Source organism: Armigeres subalbatus, chromosome 3, assembly GCF_024139115.2.
Source record: "Armigeres subalbatus isolate Guangzhou_Male chromosome 3, GZ_Asu_2, whole genome shotgun sequence".
In the NCBI taxonomy this organism is placed as follows: Eukaryota; Metazoa; Arthropoda; class Insecta; order Diptera; family Culicidae; genus Armigeres; species Armigeres subalbatus.
The window spans coordinates 386,678,221-386,705,063 of NC_085141.1; the positions used below are offsets into that span (position 1 = coordinate 386,678,221).

The window sequence follows — 26,843 nt, forward strand, 5'->3', positions numbered from 1 at the left end:
TCGCCTCGCCGCCTAGGGAAAAGTGACCCACATTTGTGTTTTCGGGTTCTTCCAGCAATATTGCTTTTTTACAACAATGATACTAAGTTTTAAATTTAAATCTCCATTGGACCACAAAATATACAATGAAATGCATGGATGTTTCAGGTACAAGAATAATGATAATTTGGAACGAAGATTACTATTTGATTTGATAAATAGATAAATAAATATGAATCAAAATATTCCAACAGGATTTGAAAATTAATCCTTCCACAGCAGCCTGAGCGTCCATCTCTGAATCTTTTAACCGAACTACAACGAAGAGGCGGTACACTCAAGCTCCGCAATTATTTTTAGTAAATCAATCCCAGCTGTCATTCGACTTGACTGGCTGGATGTATTATTTTCCTGATTTCGCATGTTACACGAAATGCCACACTAGTTTCTATGATTCATGCATTTTCTTCAACTTGACAACACTTAACTACTGGACACGATCATATGATCGGTTCACTATAGTCTGGCGATAAGAATAACCAGATCAGATGAATCCGTGAATTATCCAATCCAATCTAGCCTGTACACCTAAAAGCCAAATCTTACAATTATTGTTTAATATCTTGGCATATACAACTCTGCAAGGTTTTAATACAAAAAGTGTAAGCTTTTTATACGGATACTGTATTAAAATAATACAAAATTGTGAGATTTCAATACAATGGTTATTCTGAAATCTTCCGAAATTTTATACAGTTTCCGTTATGATAAGAATACACAGTGAAAAGTATTGGAAATTCGAGAACATGTGAAAAAGTAACTGAGAAAACAAGTAAATAAGCATTCGATAGTCAATTGAAGAAAATTCGCGGTTAGAATTAATTTCGATTTAAAACAGCAGCAAGTTCAATTGAAAGTCACGTGTATTTGCATGTTCCAAATATGTGCATAAAAATACATTTAAATTCGCAAAATATTTTTTATCTATTTAGGTTTTATTTCAAAATTCCATAAAACATGCTCAGATCTGTTGATCAAATTCATACTATTGAGCGAGTGCATGTTATCAATGTGATCAAATTATTAGTTCTACGATCTACGTTTTCTAAATTGCGCTGGAATTGTCAGTATCTGTTTGATAACTTCAACCACATAATCAATCCTGATTGTTTTGAGACAACCAACGTGTTGCTAGAACTTTAGATTTTCGCTACGCCAGACTATAGTACAGTGACTATCCTACGCTTATTATGAGGAAATCGCTCTGCCTTAGCAGCAGCAGCAGTAGCAACATCAGCAATCAGCTCGCGGCTATAGGAAACAATATCCACGCTCATTGGGTTCGCTTGAGGTGGAGGCTTTTCGTGCGATAGCAACTTCCCCACTGCTGTCATCACCAAACGAGCTTCCTATTCGCACTAATTGCACTCCGTCAGTTGATTTACCCCGCAGTTGCCGACCGACGACGTGCAGCGTGGCGGCGATGCTTGCCGCAAAGGACGCGCGACCGTCCGATCTGACTCGTTCTCGGACTGCGGCTATATTCGTACTTTGTTGAAGGTTATTTCCGGCTACGTGAACAAAACCACCGCAGCAGGTCGCTTCCAGCTGACCGCCCTAGCAACAGCGGCAGCAGCAATATTCGTAGGCTTCATTATTCGGATTCAGAACGGTTCTGTGTGGCTTGTGGGATATCGAACGAGGCCGCAGCATCTCGCACCTTATGCGCACCTTGGGGATTCGCGGAATTGGTACGAGAAAGGTGATGTGTACACTCGTTGCTAGCTTAGGTACAGGCATTCAACATCCTCGCAATCATCAACACCGTCATGTTACACAAAGTGCCTCCAGGAAGAAAGGAACTACATGCTTGATGAGAACAACTTTTTTTTCTCTCTCGTTCAGTAGAGCTGGAGCACATAATAGCGCTTATATTGGACTCGCCGCGAAGTCGGTCGTGCAATATGTTACCTGCCGGGAAATTTCCACCTCGATGAATTCCTTAAAGCAGTTGCCTGATGAAGCTTATATTTCTTTGGAGTTTTCATCACGCTGTGTGGGGCTTATCATTTTTACCTTTTGACGGATTATTAAAATTTAATCATTTTGTCTTAGTCAGTATGTTTTTAGCCGGAATGGTTATTTAAGATGTAGTTTCAAAGTACTGAGTTTTCTTTTAATATTCAGTATAAGTTTATGTCAGCAGAAACGTATTTTGTATTTTACTTGATGTAATACCAATAAGAAAAATATTCTGAACCTTTGATTGTCCCCAGTCCAGTGCTTGCTTTCAGATTTCGCTCTTTCGTAATGTATGGCCGGCCCACCTCCATTTACGATCTTGAGTTTCTGTTGATAGCTCTGCATTTGAGATCCAGTTGTGAAGCCACCAGGTCAGAATTATAAAATGTAGACATCGGTTGAAGGATACTTGCATTTTTTGTGTCGTGATTTCTGCTGATACAAACTGGTGATGGGCAAAGAGCCATCCTCCAATCACCAAATTCTTCTTGTCCTGTAACTCGGCAGCATCGGCTGGCGCATAACATCGTATTATCGCAAGGTTCCGTGTTCAGAATATGGCAATAATTATTCTCTCATAAATTGGCTCCCATTTGATGAGCACCGCAAGTCCTCGTTGCCAGATAACGTAGTTCCCTCGAATACCGGAATATAATAATACCTGTCCCGACGGTAGTTTGTGTTCTTGAAAGTATAGCCCAACAGACTTCACTCAGTCCCGAATTTCAAGCATCATGCGCCGTACCTTGTTGTCGAGTTAACCTTGCGTTATGAAACATTCCTTGTTCCAATTCGTGTTCTTTGTTTTATCCCGGAAGTCGTTGCCGTTAAATAAGATCTCGACCTTTGGTTTCTTGAATGGTTTGTTATGTTTCAGGAGCAGAAGGTTGTTGGCCTATAGTCCCTATCCACCGGGATGGGACTGCCATCTTAGGTAGAGCTTCCGGGGAATAGCCATATTCAGACGCTGGATGCCAGAACAAACGCTGTTGGAATCACCGCACCTCCATGGTAAACAGACGCTTGATCGGTCGGGTGAAATTGGTTTGAAGTCCTACCCAACACCAGAGCAAAGCTAGTGCGCTTTAAGCGGCATACGGTCGCTTTGATAGGGAGTGCTTGCGGATACTTGCAGCTTTTTATAGAAGTTCAACAGAGCCCACTGACAAACCTCACCACACCATAGGCAGACACCACAAGATACACCCCCTCATTCTAGCTGATGTCAGAAGAACAACAGTTCCCAGGCTACACTACTAGTTAAGCATGCAACCTATAACTGGCGGACGATTGTCATCAGCAGACCCGTGGATATTGGAACTTCTTCTTCTTCTTCTTATTGGCATTACATCCCCACACTGGGACAGAGCCGCCTCGCAGCTTAGTGTTCATTAAGCACTCCACAGTTATTAACTGCGAGGTTTCTAAGCCAAGTTACCATTTTTGCATTCGTATATCATGAGGCTAACACGATGATACTTATACGATGATTACCAAGAAAGTCGAGACAATTTCCAATCCGAAAATTGCCTAGACCGGTACCGGGAATCGAACCCAGCCACCCTCAGCATGGTATTGCTTTGTAGCCGCGCGTCTTACCGCACGGCTAAGGAGGGCCCTTAACTTGGAACTTGGGAGAACCAAAACAATATTAGACGCCCTTTCCTGCATGTCAAATCACCTTTTCAAAGCCCGTAAACTATTGAAGGGTCTTCAAAACATTTGAACATGCGATCTACCCAATCGGATTTTCCTCACTTTCCTCGCTCTTAAACAACAATTTTTCAAGGAAGTTCTGTTCCACATCTCGATTAATCGATCGCAGTAGTTCTATGCCTAGACAAAATAAGTCCACCACCTTAGTCATTGTGCTTTTGGTAGATAACTAGATCTTAACAAAAGGAACAAAGGAACCTTGGACATCTCATGTTCAAGAAAATTAGGAACATATGCTTTTTCAGTTTGTTTATTTTTTAGGCTTAGTTGTTCATTGCGGATCCAAGAGCAAACAATTATAATATTATATAAAATATAAAATACAATTAATAATATGATCCGGATGTGCGTTATCATGAACTACCAACTGCTTCTGGTTTCCTGATTTCGGACTTTCCTTAGGGACTTCGATGAAGTCCTCATCCGACGTTTCCAGATACTACGGCAGCATATGTAGGAATACTTTTTCCTCCCTCCATATATAAACCTCGAGCTCCAGTGTACAGATGACCTAATCCCAATTCAGCATGCATTTTTTCTCGTACCTACAACGTAATCATCTTTTCCAAACAGTCTGATCACCAGCGATAAACTTTCATCGCTCACCTACGACTTCCTTTTGCAGCTCAACCGATGTCCCACATGTATTAACAAACTTCCTGGGCACTGTATTTTTCTTCATCGATTCTTCCATTGCGTCATAGGAGACCAATTGAATGTACAGTGAACGGTCATGTGCCGTTTTGTGTACTGTGTCCATCATCAATAAATCAGTATCCAGCTGCTTAAAAAAACTGGCAATTACAACCCAAGATGGCCTATTAGAAAACGGAAGGGCACGGTATTGACGAAAGCTTTATCATCCAGTGCGTTGATCTACTGCTTCCTCTGCGACAGAAAAGCGCCATCGGAGACCTAAAATAATGCGAACGTCCGATAAACAACGAGTGTTACTAAGGTACCGATGATGAGGACATTATAAAAGCCTCGGTCAATCTGATAGATACTGTGGGCTATGCTCGAGAACCTTGAGCGCCTTCTGTTCCTTTTGTTCCTGAAAATTTATCATTGACTTACCGTTCAGGGTGAATAAACTTGATTGCGTGTTCAGCATTATCAAACAATGTGGTAAATGATTCAAACATTTCAGATTCATTTGCATACTTTCAGTAGCAAAATCTTCCCAAGGACTCGGATACCTGGGTCCTCAACTTGATCTCCAATGTTTTTTTCTGTGAAGTCAACATCCTGATGAACAATTTTGCTGAAGAAAGTGGGGATCTAGCACTTCTATGTAATTTTACACAGCCAATCTAAAATAACGCCAAAACATATATAACCAATCCGTCCCGAAAGAGTTGAGGGAGACAGTGAGGATAATATGGTGGCCGTAGTTTTTCACTTCACGTTCTCCCTGACAATCCTGGTACATTGAAAAAGTATAATTTCTTCGTGGCTGTTTAAACGTTTATTTATCCACAACTAAATGGGAAATATCCCAAATAAAATTTTAAGTTTTTTAACGCTCTGGAAGACCATATTTACTCTACAAGAATGTGATGAAACCAATATAAAACCATAATGCTCGCTAATTAATTGACTTGCTTGTCATTGATTGGATAAGAACATATTATGATATCCATTCATTTACAAACTTCCTCAACAGCCTTCGAGTTCCCAATTTTACTCGAAACCATAGCGACCGTGAGCCACTCAGAGCGCAATACCCCGGGACTGTAAGCAAACCTGTACGAACGTCTAAGACGAATTAAGTACTGTCCATTTAATTCCACCAGTTAATTTTCGTTATCTTTGCAGATACGTATTTCGACCACAACTGTGTGGTCGTCTTCAGTGTCTTGTACTTGACTCGACTTGAAGAAAACAATCGCAACTTACACTATTTATACTACGCTAGGTACCTAATCTAATCTTATTTGCCTACTTTATTAACCTATACAGTAAATTACTTTATTGTTTAGGTAGAAACTTGAAGAGCCAAGAGCTGCCATTTCCCTGATCCTTATTTCAACAGCGCTGTTTGTACCTGTCGGTGGATTTCTAAACTCTCAGCTACATCGAGTTTCCATGGGGAAGAGACATTTCTTAAGATTTTAATATTTGATGCCGTAATTGGGTGATTTTCCTTATACACATGCTCTGCTACCTTAGATCTAAATTCGTAATGTAATCCCTTATCGTTTTCTCTTTTCGCCTTACTCACTTCCGCCATATGTTCCTTGAACCTTATATTTAATGATCTTTTTGTTTGGCCTACATAGATTTTTTCACATTGGGAACAACTTATCTTATAAACGCCTGCCTTATTCAACATTTCTACTTTATCCTTCGTTGAACCCAATAGAGACTTGAGTTGGTTGCTTCTACTGGAGAATACTAGATCGATGCCGAATTTCCTTAGTCGAGGGCGTAGCTGGTTGGTGATGTGTTTATCATATGGGACCGAAACTCTTTTCAGCGGCTCCTCTATCGGTGTCAGCGTTGTATGTCCATTTCGTCGTAGGGTCCTTTCCTTCTTGTTGATGATCGCTCGTATAGTCCTCTCCTGGTATCCGTTGATCTTCGCTGTTTATAAGGAAAATCACCCAATTACGGCATCAAATATTAAAATCTTAAGAAATGTCTCTTCCCCATTATTCGCATAATTGTTCCATTTACATAGGAAATACCAGCAAACATGACAATTATGCGTATGACGACAGTGTAGTAGCGGCGTAAAGGTGGAACATTGACTTTGTTTCCATAATGTTTGGTTAGCAGCAGCGTCATATCATTAGACAGAGGGCGGTAAGTGATCCAATACGCGTGATGAGAATTAAAGGAAATTCATCAGCTACAGCTAACCCGTTTAGGTAAACGGATAATTCTATGAGGAAGAAGGATTCAATATCTACACAAGATCTACGGTGAGTGTTCAAAACACGATGTAAAACTCATAATCGGTAACACAAATGTACAGGTTGAAAGGGAAGATTTTGTTCGTCCATTTGAAAGAAAAGCCTCCTCGAACTACCATTGTCAGTGACCTAAGGCTTGTCAATCTTGCCGCAGGCAGGCGAAAGTCTTCACAACTATTCTATGAAAATACAGTCATACCTCCATTAGTCGATGTTCTATGACTCGATATCGACTCATGAAAGCAAATTATTCCATATTAAAACATATTTTCTGGGTTATTGTGATGGTCCCGTCATACAGCTTCCCAGGGATTTTGTATTCATCATCTCGATATTTCCATGAGTCGACGGTCCCTTCAATATCGACTCATTTACTGTTTGCCTTTCTTGTGGTACATACCCAAAGTAAAATTTATCAAAATTGAAATTTGTTTTCCTTTGGAAATTGCTACCATGCATTTTAAACTACGAAAAAAGATATAAATTGATAAATGTAATGAAATCTACCCCGCATGTGCCGTTTTGACCTATCTTATGTGTATTTTTCATTACTTTTACATTACACGAAAAATACACTTTCACCTCCAGGTTGATTTTTCTGGTGCGAATCCCGATAGACAGACATTATTTTTTTTTTATTATCGCAGCCACTTCCACGCAGTCTGTGGAGGGTCCGCAAATCGTCCTCCACTTGATTGATCCAGCTTGCTCGCTGTACACCTCACCTACTTGTTCCCGTTGGCTGGTTGTCGAGAACCATTTTCACCGGATTTCTGTCCGACATTCTGTGCCCGGCCCACCGCAGTCTTCCGTTTTTCGCGGTGTGAACGATGGATGGTTTTCCCAACAGCTGATGCAACTCGTTGTTCATTCGCCTTCTCCACGTATCGTCCGCCATATGCACCCTACCATAGATGGTACGCAGCACTTTTCTTTCGAAAACTACCAGTGCGCGTTTGTCCTCCACGAGCATCGTTCAGGTCTCGTGACCGTAGAGAACTAACCTTCTAATAAGCGTTTTGTAGATAGTCAGCTTCCTCGGGTCCCTAGTTTTCAGACTTTTCACTTCCAATATGCCAGCTATATCTTGCTCCTCTGTTAAGGTGAAAACGTGATCGAGCGTTTGTTCGCCAAGAAGGTGTGGCTCAAACAGCATCTATATTTGCATCCTGCGGCCGCTCCCCAGTTATATCGATGCAAGTAGTCTCGCTATGACAGTCATAACCTAGGGCAACCGCCTACTGTCCCCAGTGCCGGATTTATGGAGGGCTGGGAGGGCCGTGGCCCCGGGCCCCCACAAATCTTATGTACCAAAACCAACATTGTACATTTTGGGCCCCCCAAAAGCTGTCGGCCCAGGGGCCCCCTTCCGGCTAAATCCGGCCCTGACTGTTCTAAATACATAACAAAACGCTAGTGGAGCCAACATTGATAGATCGTGCACTGATTTTACGGTAGCGATATTTAGACAAAACATGTGACCAAAAGCGTAGAAAACGAGGCGAATCCTGCAAGGAATTTTGGTTGAACCCAATTTGGGTGAAGTCGTTGGGATGAAGAAGCTACTGCTCTGTATCGTACTTGAAGGGATCATGGTGGAGGAGCAGTCATCACGAAAACAAGAGCGGCGCACATGGCGAAAACCCGGACAAACCTCAAATTTTTTTCGTTCGTTTCGCGAAACTCGTAGTTTTTTAATTTCACACATATATTAAATGAACTGATTCCAGAGTTTAATGATTGTAACTTGAAAATTAAATTTTTGGTGGCTTGTTGAAGTTAATGCTGTAAAGCATCTCCCGAACAAATTTGTATTGAAGAAGAAAATTTGACTTAAGTTTTTGCGGGAACGATTCGGAACGATCTGGTATTATGTATTGAATCCTATTTTTGGTCTCCTCTTCGGTGGTTAGTGTGGTGATTTGCTCCTAGCTGCTCCAAGGTAGGAAATTGACTGCTTCAATGTTAGAATGAGGACGCTGTTAATGCTTCAGACCTTAAGGCTTGTTGGGTTACAACTCTAACCTCAAAATGAATTTAGCGTCCCAAAATTAAGCATATTCGGTATTTCGAAAAAAAAATCGTTTTAGGGCATTCGAAACGAAATTCCGCGGAATTTGGCGAAATTTGAGCATGGCGAAATCTGATATTCTGATTTCGTTTCGTATCGTTAAATTTCAAAAATATCGACAAAAAAGCATACTTGTAACGAAATTAAAAGGAATTTCACGGAATTTCGAAATGAATTTTTAATGATTTCAACTTTAGTATCATAAAAAAATTCGGCTGCGCCGCTGAATAAAAACATTTCAACTTTATTCAAAATTTTTAACAATAAATTCCTACACTTAATGTCATTGCGTAATACAATTCTGTATCTTCAACAAAAACGCATTTAGCTTTCCACTTGAAATTTTTTTTCAATGTTTTGTTGAAAGTGTTCAAGTAAAAATCGTACTGCAAATCTGTTGATTTTGATAATATTGTTCAGTGAAGTAAAAATAATTTGTACATCTCATCGTTTTGGTATGTTTTGGTATGCAAATGGATAAAGGTATCATAATCAAACTTCCGGATTCATAATATATTCATATAATATATTTTTCATATAATATATTTTGAATCCAGCGCGCATTTAATTTTATTCATTATACATATATTTTTAACCAGTGGTTGTATCTTACCATTTCGATGTTCCCTTGTATGTTCCTCAATTTTATTTATATCGCGTTTTCGACCTGATTTTGTCACCCCAAAAAATTTTGGAAAATTTAGTCGTTCTTTTTATTTTTTTAAATAATATTTTCGTTATTATTATTATTATTATTTCGTTATTATTATTCGTTATTATACAACAATAATTTTCAGGAAATAACTTTCACCGTCCGTGGTTTATTTTGAATATCTGGGTACCTGTCAAGAATTTTGTAAGCCTTTTCTACAAGAAATTACCGGTTCTGTTCACGTATTTTGCCTTTCCAAGACATGAAGTAATTAATTTTTAGTCGGGGTTCAGCCAAACTTGGTTCAGTTTTCGCGTTGAACGATGTCCGATGCGATTTGTAATTAATTGAATTTGTTACACGACAGCTTTGATAAAAATATGTTTCATTAGCGCTTTGTGTGATTTGGCAGAACCCCGACTATTTGTGAAACAAATTAAAAAATTGAAAATATTTTTTTCCGTTTTATTTCATATTTCCTATTTTACCACCCCAAAATTCACCAGAAAGTGATAAAATCGGGATATTATTGTAGTGACTCGCAAAAACATAGAATATAGCCGGGTCGCATGTTCAAAATCAAGCTCTCACCCAAGCTTGGTTGAGTTTCAATTTTATACAAAATCGTGGCAACCACAAAATTGAGAGATTCCTATACAGAAAATGTTTGCTGTTGTAAAGGTTATGCGAAACCACAGATCACGTTATAAGTAAACACGAAACCAAAATTTGGTCATACAGAATGATTTCGAGATCAATATTTGTTTTTAAACCCTTAACTGGTAAATTTATTTCTTCGCCAACCCTGAAGCTATAGATTATGTAACTGGCAAATTTTTGCTTCATTTTTCATTATGTTTTTTGTTCAAAAAACTAGTAGTTTAGTGTTACTTAAATTTTCATTCATATCACAAATACAATATTCTCCAAAGTTGATTGCTCATTATTCAAAGAAAGTTACAAACGAATATTAGATCAATAAGGATGAAGATATGATGTTATGAACTATTTGATGAACTTAGCTTTTTCTAGTGCGAACAGCTCACATCTCGAAGAAGTAAATCTTCAGTCTCTGCATTCGAGTTTGTTGGCATAAAATTAGTTTATATTCAATAGCCAAAGGCTCAAGGTCTCAAAATCTTTAACCCTTATGCGGCCAACAAAAAAAACACACGTCGATGGCCGACAGGGTACCCGTGTTCCACTAAATTGATATTCTCATAACTTCAACAATTTTCAACCGATTTGGATAATTTTGACAGTGTTGGAAACAGAAACTCATATACTTTTAGCCTATTGTCAAGGTTTACAGCTTATGCCCATGGTTATACAAGAAATTTTTGAAGTAAGGCTTAAGAGTCTACACGCGTAACCAAAGGCCATTCAGCCAGTTTCAAATATGCTACAAGCTCTTTGCGCTTCTTAGAATTGAAGGTGTTTACAGTATATGCTTCGGGTAATGCAAAAATCCCTGAAATGAAGTCTTAGTCATCCGAGAAATCCCTGGAGTAAAGCTTAAAGATCTACTCGCGTAACCAAAGGCCTATTGTGCAAATTCAAACACGGTACATGCTCTTTGTGGTACTTAGCATAGAATGCGTTCACAGTATATGTTCCGAGTCATCCAAGAAATCTCTGGAGTAAGGCCTTAAGGTCTACACTCGTAACCATGGGTCTATGGACTTGTCTCAAAAGTGGTACATGCTCTTTGCGCATCTTGAAATCAAATGTGATCACTACATATGTTCTGCGCTATCAAAGAAATCTCTCGGATAAGTCCTCTGGCGCCTTCATTGCATATGTTCATGGTCATCCAAGAAAACCCTGGAAAAGGCCTTCAGGTCTACACGCGTAACCAGAGATCTTTTAGATTGTTTCAAAAGTGGTGCATGCCCTTTGTGGTACATAGAAAAGAGCGCTTTCATTGCATATGTTCATGGTCATCCAAGAAAATCCTGGAAAAGGCCTTAAGATCTACACGCGTAACCAGAGATCTTTTAGATTGTTTCAAAACTGGTACATGCCCTTTGTGGTACATAGAATAGAACGCCTTTATTGCATATGTTCATGGTCATCCAAGAAAACCCTGGAAAAAGCCTTAAGATCTACACGCGTAACCAAAGATCTTTCAGATTTTTTCAAAAGTGTTACATGCCCTTTGTGGTACATAGAATAGATTGCGTCCATTGCATATGTTCATGGTCATCCAAGAAAACCCTGGAATAGGCCTTTAAATCTGCATGGGTACCCAGAGATCTTTTGGCTTGTTTCAAAAGTGGCAAATGCCCTTTATGGTACATATAATATACTGCTTTCATTGCATATTTTCATGTGTATCCAAGAGAACACTTGAACAATCCTCAACAACTTAACGCGTAACCAGAGTTCTTTCGGCATATTTTAATAGTTATGCATGCCTTTTATGGTACGTAGAATAGAATGCACCCATTTCAAATGTTCATGGTCATCCAAGAAAACCCTGAAGTAAGGCATTAGGATCGACACCAGAGATATATTTGATCCAACGAAACCAGTACGCTAGACAGGTGTTTTCCCTACTAAGCTACAAAGGACCTCCGTCGTCCTCCGCAGCTTAGCGGGTACTGATGAAACCAAATTCACAGCACCGGGCATGTAGCCGAACTTTCGCAATACATTCTCAGAACTAACTCTCTCATATATGTTTTTGTACAATGCCAACCAAATAGGATGAGTATTTAATATTGTCTGGCTCCTACACACGTTTGCTTCATCACCAACTGCGCACTATGAAGCAGGGTTGTGTGAGATTGGGCCAGTTGGTCGTCAGATCCCAACTCGACCACATAAGCGAAGAGAGATCGCCTTTCGAGTTCAGTACATTCAAAGTTAATTGCCTATGTTCCGGGTATTGAGCCACCCGGAGTGGAAATTAATTACTATGTCTGAAACTCGATTATGCATATGCACAACATGTAATAGATTAAGTTCGGAAAAGGTATTGGAGGAAAACCGCTACCTTCCGTCCCTCCCAGTTGTTCTTCAATAACTGCATCCGTTACGGAGGTTGATCTACCGACCTTGACTCTATGGAGTTCGTAGACTACCTGGAGCCCACGACAACAACAAGAACTACATGGAATACAAACATATACCAAGAAAGGGTCACGCTACTTGTTTATTCATCGATAACTGCCTCCATTACGGAGATTGATCCGAAGATCTTGACTGTATGGAGTTCGTAGACTACCTCGAACTCACAACAACAACAAGAAATACATGAAATACAAACATATACCAAGAAGGGGTCACACAACTTGTTTATTCTACAATATCTGCCTCCATTACGGAGGTTGATTCACAGACCTTAAATCTATGGAGTTCGTAGACTACCTGGAGCCCACGACAACAAGAACTACTTGGAATACAAACATATACCAAGAAGAGGTCACAAAACATGTTTATTCTTCAATAACTGCCTCCATTACGAAGATTGATCCACAGACCTTGACTCTATGGAGTTCGTAGACTACCTGGAACCAATGACAACAAGAACTACTTAGAATACAAACAATTACCATGAAGGCGTGACACAACTTGTTTATTCTTCAATAACTGCCTCCGTTACCAATGTCGAACCCCATACCTTGACTCTATGGAGTTCGTAGACTACCTGGAGTCCTCGACAACAACAAGAATTACATGGAATACACACATGTACCAAGAAGGGGTCACGCAACTTGTTTATTCTTCGATAACTGCCTCCATTATGGAGATAGATCCGAAGATCTTGACTGTATGGAGTTCGTAGACTACCTGGAACTCACGACAACAACAAGAACTTCATGAAATTCAAACATATACCAAGAAGGGGTCACACAACTTGTTTTTTCTTCAATAACTGCCTCCATTACGGAGGTTGATCCACCGACCTTGAATCTATGGAGTTCGTAGACTACCTGGAGCCAACGACAACAACAAGAACTACTTGGAATACAAACATATATCAAGAAGGGGTCACAAAACTTTGTTATTCTTCAAACGCTGCCTTCGTTACCGAGGTCGATCCCCAGACCTTGACTCTATGGAGTTCGTAGACTACCTGGAACTCACGACAACAACAAGAACTACATGAAATACAAACATATACCAAGAAGGGGTCACGCAACTTGTTTATTCATCGATAACTGCCTCCATTACGGAGATTGATCCGAAGACCTTGACTGTATGGAGTTCGTAGACTACCTGGAACTGACGACAACAACAAGAACTGCATGAAAAACAAACATATGCCAAGAAGGGGTCACACAACTTGTTTATTCTTCGATAACTGCCTCCATTACGGAGATTGATCCACAGATCTTGACTCTATGGAGTTCGTAGACTACCTGGAGCCCACGACAACAACAAGAACTACTTTGAATACAAACATATACCAAGAAGGGGTCACGCAACTGGTTTATTCTTCGTTAACTGCCTCCATTACGGAGATTGATCCGAAGACCTTGACTGTATGGAGTTCGTAGACTACCTGGAATCAATGACAGCAACAAGAACTACTTGGAATGCAAACATGTTTTAAGAAAAGGTCATTGGATGACCCGGAACATATACTGCTTTCACAGCTAAGCACCATAAAGAGCATGTACCGTTTTTGAATTTACACGATAGACCTTTGGTTACGTTAGCAGACCATAAGATCTTATTCCAGGGATTTTTTGGGTGACTTAGGCCTTACTCCAGGGGTTTTTGGAGACCCAGAATGTATACTGTGAACACCGACTATTCTAAGAAGCGCAATGAGCATGATATATATTCGAAACTGGTTGATAGTCCTTCGGTTACGTGTGTAGACTCTTAAGTCTTACTTCAAAGATTTCTTGTATAACCATGGACAAAAGCTGTAAACCTTGACTATGGGCAAAAGGTATATGAGTTTCTGTTTCCAAAACTGTCAAAATTATCTAAATCGGTTGAAAATTGTTAAAGTTATGAAAATATCAATTTAGTGGAACACGGGTACCCTGTCGGCCATCCACGTGGTAAAAAAATCAGATACCCTCCCCACGTCCCTCCTCACTGTATCAACGTGATTTTCTCACAGATGCTACATTTTATGGAGTTCTTAGATGTCACCGAGTTTCAGCTTTGAGCTATACAAATTCATTGAAATATCACCACTTGAATTTGAAACAGGAACACGGGTACCCCGTCGGCCGCATAAGGGTTAAAGATTTATAAATGTTGTTGTTTTGTTGTTTTTTTCTCTTAAATATTCAGATCTGTGACATATTTCTTTATATTCCATTTCCAATGGATTGAATCCCCAGGCTTTACAGATTCATTATGGAATGCGGAACGTTTTCCGAGGCGCCAGGCAATGCGATGCAAGTAGCTTGAACCTGAGACTGTCCCGCTAAATGCAGATAGCGTGATGGTGTTGCTAGAGTAAGCGCATCCCACGGCTATTATTGTTAAGGATCGTCTCTCACCAGCGCACCATAGAATTTTTCTAGTTGAACTCACAAAAAGTGAGTGAGAGGTGAAGTAATGAAGGTCCAAAACTGATTTGTTTGCTTATGCCCTTTTGTAAAATTAAGCTAGATTATTCCTATGGCATTTGGGTAACAATATTTGACTCTAAAAATATTGATCAAAATTAATTCTGCCCGCAGAAATTTTTTTATTTGTTTTTTTTGCATTATGCAAAAAAAAACTTCTGAATAAAAATTTCGCGGAAAAAAAATAAATTTCGTTCCGTTTCGTAAAATTTTGAATCAAATGGACCTCGATTTCGTTTCGAAGTCTCGGAAGTAAATCGGAATTTCGTATCGTTTCGTTTCGAACCAACAATAGCATTTCTAATTTCGTTTCGTTTCGTTTCGTCAGGAAAAAATGTGTTATCGAATCGAATAAAGCAGAACGCATGATGTGGTTTGATAGTTTGGTTTCATGGTACTAGAGCAAACGAATGCAAAAATCGTAGCTTACATGGATACCTCACCACGGCTTGGCTTGTTAGACGGCGTTGCTCATTGTTTATCACAGCAACGATCGCCCCTACTCGTTGTTTGGTATCCATCTGAGCGAGGCAGTTCACTCATTGGCTATGGATGCTACGATTGGAATAGATCAATCATAGATCAGAAGTGGAGTACCTCCTATGTAGGATTCTTCCATCTTTTCAAAGTTATAATAATGAAAGTAGTGCGTCGAGAACTGGAGTGCGATGACCTGCAGCGAGCACCTGTTTATCCATAGCTTGATTGCTGTCGAGTGTCATGCCGCAACTGGCCTTCCAGCTTCCAATTGGCCACACTGTCACTCCTAGTTCGAGTTGCACATTGTGCTCATGGATCAATTATTGTCACCTGAAATATTCCTGGCTTGAGAGCTAGGAGACCGACTAGTGCAAAAAGATTTTGTTTGAGTGAGTCGAGTGTAGTTAACCCATACTCACACTACATTTGATACGCTTGAATAATGTGCAGAATGCAGATTTCCGTTACCATTTTCTAAAACAATGGAATGTCTTATGCCTTGCGTTCGTTTTTCCATAATGTCAGCGAAATATGTGTACAGAACTTTATTCTTAATCACACCAACCACAAGAAAGTTTGCCCCCATCAAAATTAAGGGTATGCGATAACACACTTTTTCCTAACGAAACGAAACGAAACGAAATTTAAAATGTCTATGTTGATTCGGATCGAAACGAAACGAAATATAGATTTCTTTCGAGACTTCGAAACGATACGAAATCAAGGTTCATTTAATTCGAAATTTTTCGAAACGAAACGAAATTTTGATTTTTTTTTTCCGCGGAATTTTATTGAATTGGTTTTACATTATGTACGCAATTCTGATTTCACTTTTTCAAAGTCGAATAACTGTTTTGCGACCAAAAGAGTTATAATAACTGAAGAGACAATCTGTGATAAATCGCCTCATTCTCGCCGCATATACCATTGGCGATAAGGCAATACCCCAGAATTTGTGCCGTTTTCATAGGAATTCATCGTGGAGCGTGTGCTTCTGAATCTGATCAATTTTATATCAGTTTTATATAAGTAGGTATATAAAAATAAATAAATTGTGGGATTTTTAATACGGCTTCAAATTTCGTTTAAAACCTTAGTTCACATAAGAATTAGGTAATTATGCTGAAGCGTACTTCATATTGTCTTGTCAGCGTGGTTTTACAGTATTGACTTAGTAAAAATTTGAAAACGAATGCTTAGATTTATTTTTTATTTAGTGGGATACTTAACTATGTATCCACATCTGCCAGGCGTATACGCAGATATAGAATTGATATTACTAGATCTGCCAAAATTTATTCCTTCTTATTCCTCGTCTACATATATAGCATACATTTGCTCACTAGAAGAATCATGTGCACCTTTCTAAAATGCACAAAGATATGTATTGAATTTCACAGACCGATAGTCTTATATACAATCAGCTCGAAGAATTGAGCTATTGTGTGTGTGTCCTTGGCAGATGAGAACAGCTGTTATGGTCAGTATGTGCTGAAAGCAATCATAAGTAAAGAATTTCCAGCTATTTTAATGATTTTCTTTCTCCGTTCTGGATTTTTTTTTTTGCAAATTCCATGCGTAGATCTAGAAATGCCCACAAATCTGCAATGTTCCTCACATATTGTGCAAATAGTCGAAGAAGAGCTTGATAACGTTTCTTAACTGTACACGTCGTAGTTGCTAATCATGATTGGCCGAGAAACAGAAAATATGCATAGCTCACCAATTAAATAATATTCTTGGGATACAAAAAAGTTATGAACAATAACGATGCTGGTCAATAACGGTGCTTATAGTCAATTTAGTATTAGGAGAGGAAAATTAGTGTAACATTCACTGCTTTAAGAAACCGAGGTATGCTCTGCATCTCCGTGAGCGCTGCGGAAAAGGAATCGTTGGTTAGTTGAGAAGGAAATTCCTGTAAAACCCCTTGGTAAGCGACAAAATATTTATTGTAAACGAAGTTATTTTGAAAACAAGAAGATGAAAAGTGTGTTTCAAATCAATCCAACGCAAGATCAATGTGCTTCGTTCAATAATCTTCTACAACACAATCGATTCCGCACTAAATAATTTTGTGCTCTCTGATGCATACATTAGCAGGGTTCCGACTTTTCTTTTCGTTGCGTTTTTCAGGCCCAGGGAGAATCTATTTTCGTTGTTTATAGTGAGGAACATCATTCACCCACCAATCTTTTCTCTGGAGCTAGCCTTGGAGGATAAACGAAAATCGTGCCAATTGGATGAAATTCCTTTTTCGTTTCATCACTTTAACCTCTCACTCACTTTTCGTGAGAACTATCGCAGAACAATTATAAAAATTGTATGGCCACGGTGGGACTCAAACCCAGCATATTAACAATAATAGCCATAGAGCTGCGCTGACTCTAGCCACACCACCAAGCTATCTGCTTGGTACCAGGTTATTTGATACACAAAGGCACCGAAAATGCTCGGATATGAAAGAAAACGAGTAAACCAATTTCCGACGGCAATCAAAGTGAGCAAAAAATGGTTATCACTCTCCAGATTGTTTTTCTTTCCCAAAAAGTGATTTCTCCCCGAAAGTTTTCGTGAGGGAGCATCCTGTGCTCCTGAGATTGAGTGAGCATTACAAACGCTGGACATAAGTTTTATCACTTCGCGTTCTCCCACACTAGCTGGCGTGATCAGCATCAACACGATCGATTGCACACTGGTTAAACAAATTTCTGCTACGCGAGGTAGATTTTTATCACTTCGCGTTCTCCCGGACTAGCTGCCGTCCCATGACCAGCAGCAACACGATCGATTCCGCGTTCATATTGTGCAAATAGTAAAAAAATATCACAAAATTTTAATCATGGAAACACTGAAGACGTTTTATAGAAGAAAACTACTTACGTATTTGTCGACTAAGAATGGGGTTAGTAAGCGTTAATAGAAAAAAAATATAACTTGAAGTTTTGGAAAGAACTTTACGATTTTGTTCAGCGGCGCAGCCAAAATTTTGTTATAATATAAAGTATGGATTAGTTTAAATTTGTTTCGAAATTTCGCGAAATTCCGTTAAATTTCGTTAGAAGCTAGTTTTTTCTAGCGAAATTTTTGTAATTTTACGAAACGAAACGAAATCAAGAAATCAGATTTTGCCATGCTCAAATTCCGCGAAATTCCGCGGAATTTCGTTTCGAACCACCTGAAACGAAATTTTTCGAAATACCGCATATGCTTAATCAAAATCCATTATATAAGAATTCGAAATTTGTAGCACATTTAGTCATCTTGTATCTGTTGGATCGCCATTTGATTGGTGGACTATAATTTATATGAGATGTCAGATTGAAGGCAGCACTTCAATGGACTTCAATAGAAACGTTATTTTTATCACCACAATTTTTTGTAAGGACGTGACCGACGCTTGTGTTAATTTCAAATATTATTTATTATTATGAAATTGGCTAATTATTTACTATATAGTTTGATTATCATTCTTGAGTTTGTTTCAATTTTGTTTGAACTATAATCTCCGAGTTATGAATAATATCGCAAAATTGTCAATTATGATGCACTTGCATCACTTAAATACACTCTACATACTTTGTAGTACATATTCTAAGTATTTAATCATGCAAACAAAAAAAAATTGAAATTTTGTATGAAATTTTTTTCCCGTTTTTGGCAACATCCCCATTTTGGCAACATTAAAATCCGGTCGTGTTGCCAAAATCGGGAAGGGACTGTATTATTGATTAAATATTCATTTAATTCATTTTAATTTATTTGAAAAAAATAAAGCATGCTACATATCAAACTTTATGATTCTTGATAAAAAAATATTGGTAACTTCTTGCCACTTCCGGGAAAATTTGGACCTCGAAAGAAGCGGTTTTAAAGTTACTTTTATAAGACTTATGTTTATCTCCAGAGCTGTTGGTTGTACGCATATTTCGACTTTTTAAAATCGAACCAAGACAAATTTTTGCCTCTGAATTTACTTTAGACCTTGTTGATCAGTTTTGAGGACCCGGAATCACCAGGGCAGTATCTAGGGACATATATCGGGATTCAGGATACTTTCAATCCATATCAATCTTGAACGTTTTCTACGGAATATATAAGGAAAAAGGCCCATTTGATCAATAGTCATTCGGCCGAAAGTTATTTGGTCGAATTTAAGCTTTGGCTGAAACGGTTAACCAAAACCTTGTTAGTGGAGCATTTCGATCGGCCAAATAAGAGGTCTGACCGGAAAAGTCGTTCGGTCGACAAAAAGATATGGCAGAGCAGATCATTCGCTCGAAAATGACGTTTGACCGAAAATGACTTCAGGCCATTGGGCCGAAAATGTTACTCGGCCGAATGTGGCTGAAATATTATTGGCTGAAATTATTATTTGGACGAGTGGATCCTCCGGTCGAAAAGGTCATTAAGCCGAACAGATTACTTGGCTGAACAGCGCATTTGGCGGAATAGGTCGAAAATGTCATTTGATTGAATAGATCGTACCACAAAAGGGTTTTCCCGGAACGGGTGATTTTGCCGAAAAACTTGTTTCGTCGAAGGTAAAAAGTCGATAACAAAACACTGAAGAAGTAGAAAACGAAAAACCTATCTGTTGATACAAAGTGATTATAGTGGAAGTAAATGGAATAGTGAAGTCTTTTAATTTTGTAACATTTCCTCTAAGACGCTCAATAATAATTGTTCATTGTTTAGTAAAGTCTAAAGACTCACTTCTCAGTTCTCACTTCTGACCCACTGTTATGTGAAAAAAGAGAAATGCGAAGTAAGATACTTGCAGTGAGAAGTGAGAAATGAGCAAAGCGTTTCACATCCCACTTCTACTTCAAACTTTCTCATATCCGGAGACCAGCCACCCTAGCGCTAAAAGTCTCCTTAATAAAGAAACTAAAAAAACTTTCTGTTCTTATTTCTGTGGCCACCTGGAACTCGTTCCGGAGATGAGCTGTAGATATTATTTGGATGTCTATCAGAAACTAATTGGACGAATATTTCGATTGACAGAACATGTAATTTATCCCAAACAGAGGTTTGACGAAACAAAATATTTTTTCTGAAAATGCCGTTTTGCTGGAATTGTCCTTTCAGACCGAAAAAGTCATGAGGCCGAACATTTAATTTGTCCGCAATGACGCTTGATCGAACAGGTCATTTGGTCGAAAATGTTCATTGTTTTCTGTCGAAATGATTGTTTGGTCTAACATGTCATAATGTAATACTGTCGCAAATGTTATTTAGCCGAACAAATCATACCGCTGAAAATGCCGTTTGACCGTTGATGTCAGTTGGCAGAACAGTTTTGATGACGGAAAACTGAAAGACGAATAAACTTTATGATCTAGAACTAACATGTAACCAATTAGGTCGTTTGAAGAAATAGGCCATTTTGGATGACCATGAGATTAGTCGAAAAAATCTATCAGCCCATAAGGACCCGAACAGATAGAAACAAACGCAATACACATGATGCAAACTCACAAAAAGCAGGTGATTGTCTTAGTTCTTTATATCCCAGTGACTCAGTGCCAGTATGCTGATTGACGGTGATTTCATGGGTCCTGGCACCCAAGAAATTTGATGCGTTGACTAATCTGATTGAACCTCCATATGTTTCGTAAACTTGCAAAAGCAGCCTTATTGAATCGTGTCATTGAAAGTTTTCAGAACTCCCCACTACCCGACTACCATAATATTGGTGTCGTCCAACGATTTAGCGCCTTGTTGACGATGCCATTTCGCCGAATAGTTGAGAAAACACCTCTTGAGAAAAATCCAGTAACGAACCCTCGATCAGTCGAACGAGTTTTACATACGGTCAAATCACCCGTTCAGGAAAACAACATTTTCGGATATATGAACCGTTTAGCCTATTGGCTTTTTTAGCCAAATGACCCTTTCAGGGTATGATCAGTTCGACCTTGTGACCATATGGGTAAGTTCAGCCAAATTACATTTTCGGCCAAATGACATACCCGACCGTATGATATGTTCCACCGAGCGACATTGTTGGCAAAATAAACGGTTTAGCCACATGATATGCTCGACCAATATCATATTTTTGTCAAATGACCTGATCGGCGAAAGGACATTTTCGGCCGTAGACTCATTCGGCCATTTTTGATCTAACGACATTTTCGGTTGAATGATCTGTGCCACCAAACCTTTCATACGGCCAAATAACCTTTTCAGTCAAACGTCTTATTTTGCCGATTGGTATGTTCGGCCAACTGGATTTTAGTATAATAACAACTTCGGCCAAACGTTCAGCCAAACGGCTTTCGGCCGAATGACTTTCAGTCAAACGAGGAGCCTTCTTCCTTATATTCTTCGTAAAAAACGGCTTTTTTCTTGTAGGTTGATAAATATGGCTTATCTATGTATGTCCCCAACTAGTTTCTCGGACTTACAATTCCGGTCTTACAATTCTGAAAACAAGCAACAAACTCCAAAACCGTTCCTTTCGAGTTGGGATATTCTAGGAAGTGGTTGGAAGTAGTCTCAATACAAAAAAAAGAAATCCTACATGAAGAATCATGAAGTTTGATATGTTGTAGCAACCTGATGTATACAATCCTCATCCTCAGTAGAGTACTACCCCTCAAAAAATTTGTTTGCGTTAAGCTGTCACTTTGACACTCTGCGTTTATGTGTATCCGTTAGGACTTCTGCAAGCAAGGATGCCAGACATACAGACATGTCTGTATTTATACAGACATTTGGTCTTGCATGCAGACATCATACAGATTACAACAGACATTATACAGACTTTTGATTGAAGTTACATAATTTTACAGACATTTAGTTTGGGCTTCTAATTAAACCATTTTAGGGAATTCAAACATCGTTGTGGGGATTTCGTACGGAATTCTATTAGGTTTCCAAACAGTATCATTCTGGAATTTTGAGCGGAGCATTTTAGGCTTCTTTATGGGAGTTCCAAACAGAATCCTTCTAGAATTTAAAACAATTCTTTTAAGAGAATCTTTTATTTTTTATTTTTTTCAAACAGAAACCCGTTCAAAGCCCAACAGAATACCATTACGTTGCCCAAAAGATATCCGTTCATAAGGATTTCCGTACAAAATTATGTGAATTTCCTAACGTATTCCTTCTGGGTTTACTAAAGAAATCCCTTCGAGTTTCTGTTGGGCTTTCGAAACGAATCACTACATTTCACTTTCATTTCCAAAGAAATCCTTTTGGATTCTGAACAAAATCATTCTAAAATTCCGAACGGAATACTTTTAGTTCTCCGAACGGAAAACTTTTAGTTTTCCGAACGGAATCCTTTTGGACTTTCGAAAGAAATACTTTTGAACTTTCGATTGAAGCGTTCTGGGCTGAACGGAGTCTTTTTCTGTTTCTGGACAAATGATCCCGATTAGAATATCTATGGGATTTACTACCGAAGCCATAAAAGAATTTTGTTAGGAAGCGCAAAAGGAATCGATTCTAAAACCTAGAAGAGTTCCTTCCGAAACCTAAAAAGAGCTCCGTTTAGAAAACCAAAAAAAAATCGGTTCGTAAACCTAAAGCAAGGCCGTTCTCTGGTTTTCCGAATAAAATTATTTGGAATTCTGAAAGGAATTCTATTATATTTCTGAAATAAATTCTTTTGAGCTTCCAAAACAGAATTAATGTGGATTTCCGAACGAAACCTTGTTGGGCTCCTGAACGAAATTATCTTGGATTTTACTTTCAAAGGAATTCCTTTTAGACTTTCGAAAGGAATACTTTTAGAATTCCGAGTAGAGCCAGCTGGGCTTTTAAATGGATTTTTTTTCTTTCTCTGTACAAGGGATATCCTTTTGTAATTCCGAAGCCTAAAAAGATTCCTTTCGGAAGCCAAAAGAATTTTGTTCAAAAAACGCAAAAATAGTTCGTAGGCCCAAAGAAGTTCGAAAGACCAAAGGTTGTCCGTTTGTGAATCCAAAAGATGTCCGTTCAGTTCTTTGGGTTTCCAAACGGATTTATTCCTTCTATGCCTCTCCTCGGAACCGAACTCTTTTGAGCTTCCTGACGGATTTTCAGTTAGAAAATAGCGTGAATATGATCAATTTATGCTAAGGTAACTACCCGTTTTGACTCAAATTGCAAACATTACTCATATTTTAAACACTCGCGTTCAAATTGCCATTTTGGCTTTATTCGTGTATTTTTCATCATTGGATCTTGAATTCGTTTGTAATCTTGAACCTTTAGTTTGAGGGCGCTAAAACGCCAGTGTTCAGAATATGAGTCACGTTCGGGATTTGAGTCAAAACGGTACGTATTAATAAGCAAGAACATTATTCAGAGCTGTGTAGTTGAATATCTTCACTTGCCATACGACGAACTAGTATTATCCCTTTTAATTTCACCATTAGATTGTAGCTTTGCAGTAACTTCTAAAATACGTATTCCGACCTCTACAGCAACCTTATTTGCCTTCAGAATCTCGTACTTGACTTGACCGACTTCTGCACACTTAATTTTTTTTTACCGGGATCTCAGCAAAATGTTGAACTTTTACCGAGATTCGCACAGCCGTGCCCCAGCAAACATGTTTTTTGCCGAGATTTCTGTCAAAATTGCTGAAAATCAGCAAATATTTTGCTGAAAATCAGCTAACAAACGTCATTTTTGCTGAAATATCAGTTTTTTATTTTGCTGACGCACGGCTGTGCGGATTTTTGCTGAGCTGCAGAAATAAAAACTAAGTGTGTGGATTATTGAAACCTCGATATTCTACGTTGTCAAAAGTGCATGATTATTTAATAATTTTCTAATTCCTGTATGAACCTTCTGAGCTCCATACAGACAAATACAGACATTTTACTGAGATTGATACAGACTTATGAAAATTGTATCTGGCATCCCTGTCTGCAAGCGGGAGAAGAACTTCCGTTACGACTTGTAAATTCATTCTCGACCAAACCGTCGCGCATTAAACACGTCTACTTTTGTTTAGTTAAAAACGTGATTCGATATAAGTCGTCTTGGAACGTTCCGAAAAAGACCACAGTATTTTCAGAAGTGGGATGGCGATGACGAGCACATGGAGGACGACGAAAATGAAGACGAAAACGGAGCTCAAGATGGCGGTCGAATTAGCGGTGAAAGGTTTTTCCATCCGGAGGAGCTGAAACAGTTGATTCCTGTTTTTCGAGAAGGTTGTGGCGTTATGGACTGGATTAATTCCATCGATCATTATCAGCAACTGTATGCCTGGAGTGATAAATCGACGTTGCTGTATGCAACATGCCGTCTAACAGGTGCTGTTAACCAGTGGTTTTTGGGTGTGCGTCAGCATATTTTAAGCTGGAAAGATTTCAAGGCGACGATTCTGTTGGCTTTCCCAGATCGTGAAGATGGAGCCGATGTGTATCGGAAGCTATCTCGATGTTTGAAGGACACGAAAGAAACGTACGACAACTATGTGTTCCGGATGAATGCGTTAGGACAGAAGGGTAAACTCAGCAGTGCGGCTATTATCAAGTATGCCTTTCGTACGATGCGCTCTACCCTAGCATCGCGTCTCGTCAGTACGGTAGCATCTACGAGTTACTGGATCATATCCGGTACTGTGAAGCCAATCAGGAGCTGTGTAAACGTCGAAGTTTTCCGTCTAGGAGCATCAGCCAGAAGCAGCAAATGAATAATCCGATACCGAAAAAGTCACACGAGGAAAGTAAGTTGTCCGGAAGCTCAGCGACTTCGAACAAGCGGAGCGACGAGTGTTTTAATTGCCATGGAACGGGGCACATCTCGATAAATTGTCCCCAGCCACAACGACGACCAAGGTGCCAAATATGTCGCAAAGTGGGACACGACGAGCAGCATTGTTTCAAGCGAACCCGAAACGACCGTCAAGCGGCAATCGACGAATCGGAAATGAACCAAGCAGTCGAAGCTAGGAACGAAAGCACGGCGTATCCAATCAGCAAGCAGAACGACCTGATACCGACGACTGAAGGGAAGTTTCTCGAAGTTAATTCCAACTCGATGGTGGCGTGCAACGTCATCATAGGCGGACAAGTGAAGGCGATGCAGGCGTTGGCAGACTCAGGTTGTCCGGTGAGTCTGATTAAGCAATCTTGTATTTCTGAAAGCATTAAGCTTAGTAGGGCCAGTGATAGGGATCTAGCTGGCGTGAATGATTCGAAGATACAGATAGTAGGGACGTACTCGACAACCATTTTGATTGATATGTCTGTATATGTAGCTAACTTGACTGTAGTTACTGATAACACCATGAAAGTTGACTTAATCGTGGGACGAAGATTTCTACAAGACAATTGTTTTCGCGGATTAGCTTTTCTTTCCGATGATTGTTCGTATGATGTCGATGCGATGAGGAATGTTTTTGATGGCGACGTAGCAGATGCAAGCATTTTTTTTGTCGATGCAAATGTTGAGCTCGACATCGGTGATACAGTCGAGACCAGATCGTTGGAAGGTGACGTTTACGAACTTTTCAATCGTGATTATTTAAACCGCGCGAAACCCCTTGAGGCTTTGATAAAGCATTGCGTGGAGACAAAGTTAAAAGAAGATCGTTACTACAATGCAACTCCTCTGCGTCTCAGTGATTACGAACGTAAGCAACAAAATAAAATCGTACAAGAAATGTTGTCGAACGGTATTATCCGCGAAAGTGAATCTCCATATTCCAGTCGTGTCGTTCTTACTCGTAAGAAAAGCGGCGAGTATCGCCTATGCGTGAACTTTAAACCGTTGAATAAGTTGGTGGAGCGGAATCATTTCCCATTACCGATTATCGAAGATCAGATTTCGAAATTGCAGGGCCGTAAATATTTTACGTCGCTCGATATGAAGAACGGGTTTTACCACGTTGACATCGCGGAAAATTCCAAGAAGTACTTGTCCTTTGTCACGGAAGAGGGCCAGTTTGAGTTCAATAAGTTACCGTTCGGTTATACAAACTCCCCGTCGATATTCGCGCGATACGTAATGAAGGTATTGAAGGAGTTCATTGACTCCAATGAGATTGTTGTTTTTATTGACGACATACTGTTAAGTACTGTGACCGTTAGCGAACACTTTGATCTGTTATCGAGAGTCTTCCGTACCTTATCCGATACATTAATCTGAACGTAAAAAAGTGTTGTTTTTTGAAAACCGGAGTGGAGTTCCTGGGTTATTTCGTTATGTTTAACCAGATTCGTCCGAGTGATAGGCACATAGAAAATGTGAGTAGTTTTCCTATACCAACAAACGAAAAAGCGCTTCAACGGTTCTTGGGATTGATGAGATATTTCCGTAAATTCATTTATCGGTACAATTACATCGCGAGTCCATTATACGAGTTACAAAATCGGCGCGGCTCGGATTTTAGATTCGAAGCGAAGCATTTCGAATCGTTCGAAAAGCTCAAGGAGGCGTTAACCTCGAAACCGGTTCTGAGCATTTACAGCCCGAAGCTTGAAACGCAGCTTCACACGGACGCGTCGTCAAACGGT

The 26,843-nt window shown here is 39.3% G+C and overlaps 1 protein-coding gene across 1 annotated transcript; it reads left to right on the plus strand.

The window, feature by feature from the left end:
• The first annotated feature begins 1,229 nt into the window (after positions 1 to 1,229).
• On the plus strand, positions 1,230 to 26,475 carry LOC134222960 (uncharacterized). The gene is made up of 4 exons (XM_062702101.1): positions 1,230 to 1,319; positions 1,432 to 1,623; positions 24,386 to 24,816; positions 24,891 to 26,475. The coding sequence occupies exons 1-4, from the start codon at positions 1,230 to 1,232 to the stop codon at positions 26,473 to 26,475; spliced, it is 2,298 nt and encodes a 765-aa protein (XP_062558085.1).
• The last annotated feature ends 368 nt before the right edge of the window (positions 26,476 to 26,843 follow it).

Excerpts from the sequence above, each read along its gene's own strand:
- LOC134222960 (XM_062702101.1), top strand. The coding sequence starts at position 1,230 with ATGAGGAAATCGCTCTGCCTTAGCAGCAGCAGCAGTAGCAACATCAGC. Across the intron at positions 1,320-1,431 it reads ACAATATCCACGCTCATTGG|TTGCCGACCGACGACGTGCA; the intron begins GTTCGCTTGAGG and ends TTTACCCCGCAG. Across the intron at positions 1,624-24,385 it reads CAGCGGCAGCAGCAATATTC|TATTTTCAGAAGTGGGATGG; the intron begins GTAGGCTTCATT and ends AAAAGACCACAG.